This window comes from Saccostrea echinata, unplaced genomic scaffold, assembly GCF_033153115.1.
Source record: "Saccostrea echinata isolate AGI-Se365-2 ecotype Australia unplaced genomic scaffold, CSIRO_AGI_Sech_v1 ptg000033l, whole genome shotgun sequence".
In the NCBI taxonomy this organism is placed as follows: domain Eukaryota; kingdom Metazoa; phylum Mollusca; class Bivalvia; order Ostreida; family Ostreidae; genus Saccostrea; species Saccostrea echinata.
In genome coordinates, this window is record NW_026889782.1 from 7119739 (window position 1) to 7129713 (window position 9975).

The 9975-nt window shown below is 33.7% G+C and overlaps 1 protein-coding gene across 1 annotated transcript; it reads right to left on the reverse strand.

Moving 5' to 3' along the window:
- Window positions 1-396: 396 nt before the first annotated feature.
- Window positions 397-5059, reverse strand: LOC133198613 (uncharacterized). The gene is made up of 5 exons (XM_061334664.1): window positions 4911-5059; window positions 4221-4550; window positions 3122-3295; window positions 2129-2278; window positions 397-1928 (listed from the first exon to the last, which is right to left on the reverse strand). The coding sequence occupies exons 1-5, from the start codon at window positions 4969-4971 to the stop codon at window positions 1813-1815; spliced, it is 831 nt and encodes a 276-aa protein (XP_061190648.1). The 5' UTR covers window positions 4972-5059; the 3' UTR covers window positions 397-1812.
- Window positions 5060-9975: the final 4916 nt, after the last annotated feature.

The window sequence follows — 9975 nt, forward strand, 5'->3', positions numbered from 1 at the left end:
CTAGTATACAAAGCCTCATAGTTTTTCTGACACAAATCAAAGAACTCTCGACATGTTTTTTCCAAGTTAATTAATGTTTGAAAACAATTTCTTCAAAGTATTCGACTTCCAACACTTATACCGCCATACTTCTAAACCAATATCTGTAATTGCTTTTGAATCAAATAATCTAACACGGTCACTATTATTTTCACTTACAATTATTCCCTTTTTGTAAGATTTTTGTTTCACAGGAGTGTTTAACATTTCATATTACGCACGAGACATTTTACTTCGCTGAAATTATTCTAAATATTCAGGCGTAATGCTGTTTATAAAATTTTGACATTAACATATCAGCAAGCTTCTATCACATTACATGACCTAATATTGGATAAAATAGAACTGCAACAACTCTGCAAACTAGTTTTGTTCATTGAAATTGACATATTTAATTAACGCAGAAAACATAAATCGGATTAAAGCTTAGTCAACAGATCGCCTTATTGTGTAAACATTTCCCACGCTGTATCGTATAGTAGCGGCGATAGATGTGCATCAAACAAGCCAGGAAGAACATGCTAACTGTCGATTCCCGCCTACATTTTACACCAATTTAATTCAATACTAATGGCAATTTGGCCGTAAAATCTTTGTTGAATGCAAAGACCAGTTCAATGGTTATGACTGATAATTTTAATACCAGTGTTAAATAGTTAATGACCCCTAATTCCAGCTCATTAAATAAGGAGGGTAGACGATATATATTTTCCATTGAAACCGGGCTTTAAAGCATCACCACATTTTAAAATATTCTTGGATGTGAATAAATATTCCTGCTTCTGTCTTAAAGTTTAACTGATTTTGCAATATGTCCTTTAATATGCATTCTTAGCGTATTTTAGAACTACATGTGTACATGTTGTCATATTGTGATCACAGACCTCCTAAAATACAAAGAAACAAGATCTTTATTTAGATTAAAGAAAATTCATACGGTAGAAAAGTGACAGGAACTGCTTTCCAACCTATCGAAAGATCGTATAATTTAGCACAAAGGCACCTAATATGCTGTTGTCCTATTATTGGTAGAAAATTAAAAATATGAGCAAGTGTCTTATCACCGCAACTCTCTAACTCGCATATTGTAGTCTCTAATAAGGTCATTAAACTTGCACTTATTGTTACATTTTTACAGTTATTGCTTTCTTATTTCGAATCAGCTAAAACTGGTCACTTGGAGCTCCTTCTGTTGCTCGGACCCCTCACACCTATCCCGGATGTGAACGATGTTCAACCGTTTTGCTTCTACAATCATTTGATCAAATCCGAAATATCTCTAAGTATTATTCCTTTGAATTCCGATTTACTTTGTGACATTCTGCTTTCAATTACTCCTAAAAGGAGGTAGTCATCAAGACAAATATACATTAACAAGAGAGTTTTTTGGGTGGAATTATTCAATGCGAAAAGCAAAACAATTTAAAGGTACTTCGGGCGGAGAAATTCATCGATCTGATGCACATTCCTCCACCAATCACATCCGAGGTTTGTGTGGAGCGTAGCAGAGTCAGCTGAGGATTACCGATTGAAAAACTGACCTCTCATTCTCAGTGGCTTAAACTTTAAAATTCTGTCATACCATCGCCTCCAAGATGCAACTGAAAAAAACGAATATCTCTAGAGCACAGTAACTCCAGGATGACGAAAGTTTGAGTTTTTCCCCATTATCTGGTTGTTATGCTAGGGATAATCAATTCACTTTTGACAGACGATGAGTTCTAGACACGGATATCACGAGGGATATATGAAACTCCTTGGTTTTTCCACTTTTCAAATCAAAATGTCTCTAGGGATGAAGTAGAAGATACACAAACTACAGACCAAAATCGCTGAGCAGGTCGCCATTGTTTGTCCATTATCTTCGCTTTTTAATGACATGGAAGCCGCTGAAAAAGAGAAAATGAAAATTACCTTTATAAATGAAATCCATTTTGCCTAATGGAAAAGCGATATTGATTTCACTAAACAAACATAATGCCAGGTTACACAATGACATTTCATGTTTTTCTTTTAACAATGGTAAAGATTCAATATATTCTTCATCACATATTTATGGACATTGTTGTTATGGAAATAGTTGTCGTACATTGTTTTTTGGTGGTCCTAGTTGTCATTTGTGTTGTTTTAGTTGTTGTTTGTTGTTTGGGAGTAATCTCTATTGACTGCTCGTCGAATTTACATGTGATGTTCATTCCCTGTGTATATGGTGTAGTATACTTTGCCCCATTGGCAAGAGCTAAAAGAGTAAAATATTTAACTTGTAAAATAAGCATAAAAAATTGGACTTTTGGTTATGCGATGATGTCGTTCTTATTAAATTGACATCACCTTGTTAACACACGAAACATTCTGTAAACTGCACTTACAAATCGTCGATCATAATGTTCTTTTAGAATACAATTACATGTATTACCATATCCGATAAGTAATCGTGATCTACTCCAAACCTGTCATTAACTTTCATTTTGAAATTATTTTCAAAATTGATATATATGATGTATAGTGTAGGGTAAAAGAACTTAACAGGTTGCGTTCATTATGGAATATCCATGTCAGCCGATAATATTAAAATTGGTCTTCTGCTTAATAATTTATGATAATCTCAGCTTTAATGATTATATATCCATATTTCTGCTATGAATTGAACTATATTCTGCCTCATGTAGATATTTGATATTTCCATAATTTTAAAAGGTTGCAAAGCAGATGAGATGAAAATTTCACAAAATTAAGTGATTCAATTAGTCCTTTAACTAAAATCTATAAGAGTGTACCATCCGTGTTCTTAGTTGCTTTAATGTTGGTCGTTGGGGACTCGCTTGAAATGCGGAAGCCCTGTAAGAATCACATTGTCCGTCCATCTGTCTTTCGAGAAATTTTTCGGCACAGTAATTGAAACAAGGACAATGTTAAGCGGAGCATCCCCTCGCAAAAGAGCACATCGCACCCGGTATTACTTATCAGTTTTACTTAAACTATACACCCCCCATAACGTTGCGAGAGGATAAGACCCTTGAAATAAAGCTAGAGCGCACTCGCACTGCGGCAAGCTGGCGACCAAATTGGTATAATTGTTTACCTTCAGCATCATCATAACAATGGTTCGTTTGATTTTCTTTGTGCCATCTGCAGTGTGCCAAATCTTCTTTGCTCACAATGCGTATACCTTTATGGGAGAATCTGAAGGACGCATGCTCACATAAAATAGTAACGTGCGTGTTGTTATGGTACGCCATTGTTCGAAACTCAGAAACTAGAAGTAGAAAATTTATACTTTTCATTAATAATTTAGTAATTAGGGTATTTAAATTTGAAATGTTGAAAGTTAGTATCAGCTTATAAATATATCAATTTAGGCCATTTCATGAAAATAACTACAATTTTAGAGGATAAGTTGTTCCACTTAATGAACAACCATTTTCTAAAAAACAAATCAATGATGAAATGTTTAGACCTCTGTTGTCTTTTTCGGGGTTACATTTTCCGCGGTTTCCTATGAAAGAAATACGTTTGACGGTAACAGAGTTTCACGCATGATTAAATTAGCACTGGTTGCAAAACTTATTATTCAAATAAATTTTACATGGTGTAAAAATATCAGAATGAACTGTAAGAAGAAAAGTGTTTATAGGAATGTTTAAAAATTTTCACTTCAGACACTTTGACAATTAACACAGACAACGTCATCACAATCCTGACGAGATAGAAGCTATGCATTGCTGTAATACAAAAACAAGTTGCAAAGTAATTAAAAACATTTTGTTTAATTAAGTTTGTTTCTAAATATTTTTATTCATAAAAACACAATAAGCACCGAGTTTATCCTTGTGACCTCTTGTGTACCAAGTTCTAAAGGATGTAAGAGGAAGATTGTTTTCGCAGATTGACGGAACTTTCGCCATTACAACTTTTGTAGTCTTTTACCAGGAGAGCTATATATATGTATTATTTTATACACGCGCTGTTTATTTATCACCTTTCACCGAAATCGGAAGAACTTCACTAAAATGCATTTAAATCTGTGTCCATGACAACACTTTTTATTGGGCAGAAAAATTTGTCAAAGGAATTAAGAATCTTGGCGTAATCTACTTCTTCCATCCAAAGCAGACCCAAAACTATATGAGAAGTGGATTTTAAATCAAAGAAGAAAGAAAATAATAATTATGTAGACTTACGACAAGGCCTTAGAAGAATCTTTTCATGTACACTAATATTATGACAGGTCGTGTTCACCCACAGCGGATAACCAGCATGAATTGAGTGGTTAAATGGTGTCGTAAAGGTCAAAATTCCTCTGTTATTGTCGTGGTAATACTGCACAGAATCCGCTGTATGGCATAATAATCTGCCATTACCGATAAATATGCAGTCAGCTAGAACATCTGAAACTATGTTAATTTTGAGGTTCTTAATGTTACACATCATTGAAATCTCAATTTCCAGTTTCTCCGAGTGACATGTCCCGTCGGATAATGCATCGGAATTGATGATAGTTCCAAAAATTCCTTGATCGGAGAGAAAAGAATATTGAATAGCATTAAACATAATTTTGAATTACCCCCGGTAAGTGCTAAAAGTAAACTATATTACGCGTTCACGGTTCTTATCAGAACATATATTGGATCAAACAAATAAATTTGAAAGCATCAATAATAAGAAAATATTGATTCTATCATTTTATCATAAATATAATGTATTCCTAATGAGCCTTTAACGATTATTTTACAAACAGATCTCACTGAATTATTTTAGTCAACACGAAGAAAGGGACACTGCTTTCTTCAGCATTTACTTGGTGTAATATCTATGTACAACTATTGTTGTTTCCAAATTTTGTCGACAACAACAACAAACGATAAACTCACCTTTTTGAATTAAAAAGGCTCCTCCAAAAAATACGCCTACAATAATTTTATTCGGCACCATGTGTACGGCTTTTCTGTAAGTAATATTTATATCATTAGGTGGTTTGTTTATGCATAGCCAGTGACGTATTGCAGTATTCTGTGCAATGTATGCTACATCTGTGTCAACGTCTGCATCAGCTCTATAGCTGTCATGTATTGATTCGTTTTTATGCTATCGAATTTTTTCCTGACTGCAGCGCAGTGTTATTAAATGATTATTCAGTTAACATTTTATCTTTGGGTTATATCGTAAACATTAAAATGTAAACAGATACGTCATAACGTACTTCTGTTTATTACTTTATAATCAGATTTCCGGTTCACTTTTTTTTAAATATAAACCATTTGTTATGTATTGAGATCGATTAAACATGATACATGCCTGGTTAAGTGTGGATTTTCAAAAATAGAAATAATTTTTTTTTTACCTATCCCAAGTGTGAAAGGTGCAACGTTCGTTTTCTTTTAAAAAGCTAAATATAGAATTGCTTATATGCTTAGGAATTTATCTGCCATCTACGTTAAGGGAGGGTAGCCTTAAATATTAACAGAAACAGTATCAAGGATTTTACTCTCATAAATCAAAGTATTATTTTACTATGGATTTTAAATTGTTATATTTCATCTTTACTAATCTTACATGTATTTTTTTTTTATATAAAAAAGGAGTTATAACTTGTATATTCAAATATTAAAATTTACATCATTCGTTATTAAGGCCCTAAATCTTAACAAGTAATAGCTTTTCAAAAAGCTTGCCTGACTAAATCAATCAATATCTATGCAACGTATAAGCAAGAGAAGTGCTAAACGTTTCCGTCATCAAGGAGCGACATAGTTGCGATACTTCATTAGGCCTACAGAAGATGTACAATTGACTTTCTCAAATGTCATAATCAAATACATGTATTACAGATCAACGAATATCTAAGACATGCCACTGTTTGATCAATATTACACTGGCTGGCTTTCTAAACTTTTTTAAAAGCTAATCTTGTAACATAATTTGAAAGAGAAAAAGGGGGGCAGACTGAAAGAAGTAAATACATCATCATTTTGCTTCAGTACATGTAATATAATTCTTTCCTCTGCAAACTGAATTTGTTATAATGCAGGTGGTAAATTCCGATGAAAATCAGCTTGCACAAAATCTGGCTCACTATGTATGAACGCTTAGTTTTAGACCATAGAAAAATTTATCCACTTATACTGCCTGATGCACGTGGCGTCAGACAAAAAAAGTTCTAAAGTTTTATAGTAAACAAAAGAATTTACTTAAATAAACTTTAGTAAATTTTTGTAAGGAAATGTGCACAAATCAAAACTTCTTCGATTTTTTTTTTTTTTTTTTTTTTTTTTTTTTTTGAAATGAGTATTTTCTCTGGGAACAATTCGATAAAGATTCAAAATATGACCAAACAGTTGAAAGGGAATCGTGTCAATTACAACTTGGCAATGGAAAAAAATTGAAAGAGCGGAAAATGTATTACAGAGACACTTGGGAAGTACTCAAATACATCTGTATACGGCTGATTTAATCGTGTTTCCTAAAGAATGTGTTCTGCCACTTACTGATCCTCATATTTCTTATTTATTATACGTTAATTGCCTTCAAATGTAACATTCAAGGGTTTTTACCGGTTAAGGAATAACTAGGCATGCTAAGTACACCAGTTCTCATAATGTCAGATATATACATAATATCAGTTTTCCATTTTTTTTTCTTTTTTTTTTTTTTTTTTTTTTTTTTGCTTCATTAGTTCCAAAAAAAATATTGAAACTTTCATTATTCAGATTTTTTAAAGGCAGACCTCTTATGACGGTACATATTGTCGTTTCGTACATATTGTCGTCGGCGACAATATGTACATACCCTCACGGCACACATTGTCGTCCATCGGTACATATTGTCGCCGGCTGAAAAGTAACACATGTACATATTGTCGCTGGCGACATTATGTGCCTCACCCTCACTGTACATATTGTCGCCCCACAGATATTGTTGTTTAAAGATTTCTTTTGTTGTTTTTTTGTGATAGATTTGTGAATGTAATTGGTGTGTGAATCACACTGACGTGTCGGTATGTTATTTCATGCAGCGTGGTGTGACGGTACATTTTGTCGTCCTGCTCATATCGTCGTCGTCGACAATGTGTACCTACCCTCACATCGCATATTGTCGTCCATCAGAACATGTCGCAATGTAAAACTTTCATCACCCATTGTGGCCCCGCCCTACCCCTGGAGTCATGATTTGAAAAAAAAAAGAAGTGGTTTTGTTTTTATTTGTCGTTATAATGTCCATCTCGAGAATTTTTCATTCGTATCTAGACGTCATTACTTACCTCAAAATTGAATGTAAGCTATGTAACGAAGTTTTCACTTAAGTATCATCTCTTCTGACCCGGTACTTGAAAAAAAAATTGAAAGATTTTTTTTCTAAATATTCTATGAAAATTCTGATCACTATTGTAGCCACACCCTCCCCCTAAGGACGTGATCTGAATAAAGCTGAATCTTCACTTCATAATGAAGCTTTCACGTAAGTTTAAGTTTTCTGACACAGTGGTTCTTCTCAAAGTATATATTACAAGAAAAAAGAATAGGTTGATTTATCAGATATCTAAAAAAAATTACGGTATCTTGACATTTAACAGTGATGTACATTAATCCTGGACGCAATTTTCTGACCAAAAGGTTTTCTCCCTAAAGCATTGCAGGTAATGCCGTCTGTCTCTCTCCGTGCGTGTGTGTGTGTTTGACAATATCTCTTTCTTTTCTCAATTAAATATTCGTCAAAACAATATATCGACGACAATATATGCCGACCTTGACTGTACATATTGTCGCCGACGACAATGTGTGCTGGTGCTTGACTGTACATTTTGTCGTCCATTATGCAGGAGAAAAATAAGGCTCGTCTCGGTACATATTGTCACCGGCGACAATATGTACCGATGGACGACAATATGTGCAGTGAGGGTAGGTACATATTGTCGCCGACGACAATATGTACAAACCGACAATATGTACCGTCAGACCTCTCCTGATACACGAATAACAGACTGAGAGTTATTTATAATCTTGTTTGTAATTGAACGCACTGAACCGAAAACACAGGTAAAAAAAAACAAATACACACTTGTGACAGTTACAAATCGATTTTAACTCGATTTTCAAGCAAACAACAAAATCTTTAACGATCATTGTATACGTTATGGAATTGCAGGGAAGCTAAAAAAAACAAACAAAAAAGATATAAGTGAAAGTCCTTACCTATCCCCTGTCATGAATGAAATATGGACGTTCATTTGTGCAGTTGGATAACATGAATTAAATACCTTACCTCCAGGTTGTTATTTAAACATCCTCAATGTCACAACAGTGTTCTTTACGGTTTCATAAAAATATGTTTAGTACATGTAGTTTGATGCATTAAATAAAAAGTGGTTTAAAATTATAGACTGGTTTACTTCTCATAGACAAGCATCGCTTAATAGAAGCTCTAATGACCAATTATTGAAATTCAACATAAGATCAATGTAAATATAGACATTAAAACATTAAATAAATAGGAAGTGACATGCAAATGTTTGCTCTCTAAGGTTCATAAACCCTATGCTCACTCATATACAATTTTGCTTAAACTCTCTGATTTCCAGCAGAAAAAATTAAGTAAAATACAAACACTTATATCATAGCTTGTTGCTAAATTAAACATACAAGACAATTCAACTTGACAAATTTATATAGAAATAATAGACATGCATGTCGGTTATCTTTCATATAAGAGTATCAATGAACATTATGAGATGATTTAATTCAATAACAAAATGCAAGGAATTTCAAAAAAAAAAAAAAATATTAACTTGAAAAAAAAGGTAATGAACTGTTTACAGTGTTTGAAGTAGCCGTCCGCCCGAGACGCATAACTTTTGTTTATACGAGCGCCCGACCGGACGTGCAAATTTTTGGGATCGAAGTGTATATAATATCGGAATCGGAGTTTTCAGTGACTAAATCCCAGTCACATTATCGCTTTTAAGTAGGGTCATTAAACAAAAGTCAAGTCAAGCGTCTCGTTCATGTTGAATATTATTTGAAATGACATATTACGAAATTATTTAGGGCTACCAGCCCTAAAAGGAAAGGTGGACGATAACAAAACAACATTAGAATAAAACAAAGTCTATGATGAAACGAAACGAAAACGAAAAATCGCCCCATTCTGGAAGCAGGAATTCGACTGGATTGTATGTGATGATACTAGAAACATTGTTTATTGTAAGGTTTGTCTTTCTACATATGGACATCTTAGCAATAAAAAAGTAAGTGAACGATTAAAAAAGTACTCGAATAGTCCCTTTGTTCGTCAAACTTGCGTCATGATGGTCTAGTTAATCACGAGCAGTCAGAGGGTCATAAATATTCCTGCGAGATATACAAAAATAAGAGTGCATCTACAAGTACAGCTGAAAAAAACACTGCAGTCCCTAAACAAAAGCGTGTTCGATAAACTTGAAAAATTATTCAGAAACAGTCATGCAATAGCAAAAGCATGCAGACCTATGTCAGATTTTACATGGATGGCGAGTCTTGATGAGAAAAAAGGCATTAATGTCGGTCAGACATTCAGAAATGTTAATAGTTGCAAAGAGTTTCTTGAATCTATATAGCTGCTGTTCAACGTAAGAAAATAGAACAAAAACTGAAAGATGCAAAATTTTGCACAATTATGTCGGGGATCCACAGATGTGTCAGTGACTGAAAATGAAATTGTATATATCCACTTTGCATTTAAGGGTGAAATTCACTGCTATTTTCTTGGGCTAACTGAGTGTGAGCATGTTAATGCTGAACGCAGTACAGTTAAGGCAACATTTTCTATAAAAAGGCACCAAAAACGAGACACTTAAAGTTCAACCGTCTTATTTTTTAGCATGAAACTCTATCTGAAATATCTTAATGGCTTTATGAAGAGTTTGTCCATCGCTTTTAACGTCGGTATTTTTTGTCATCATGT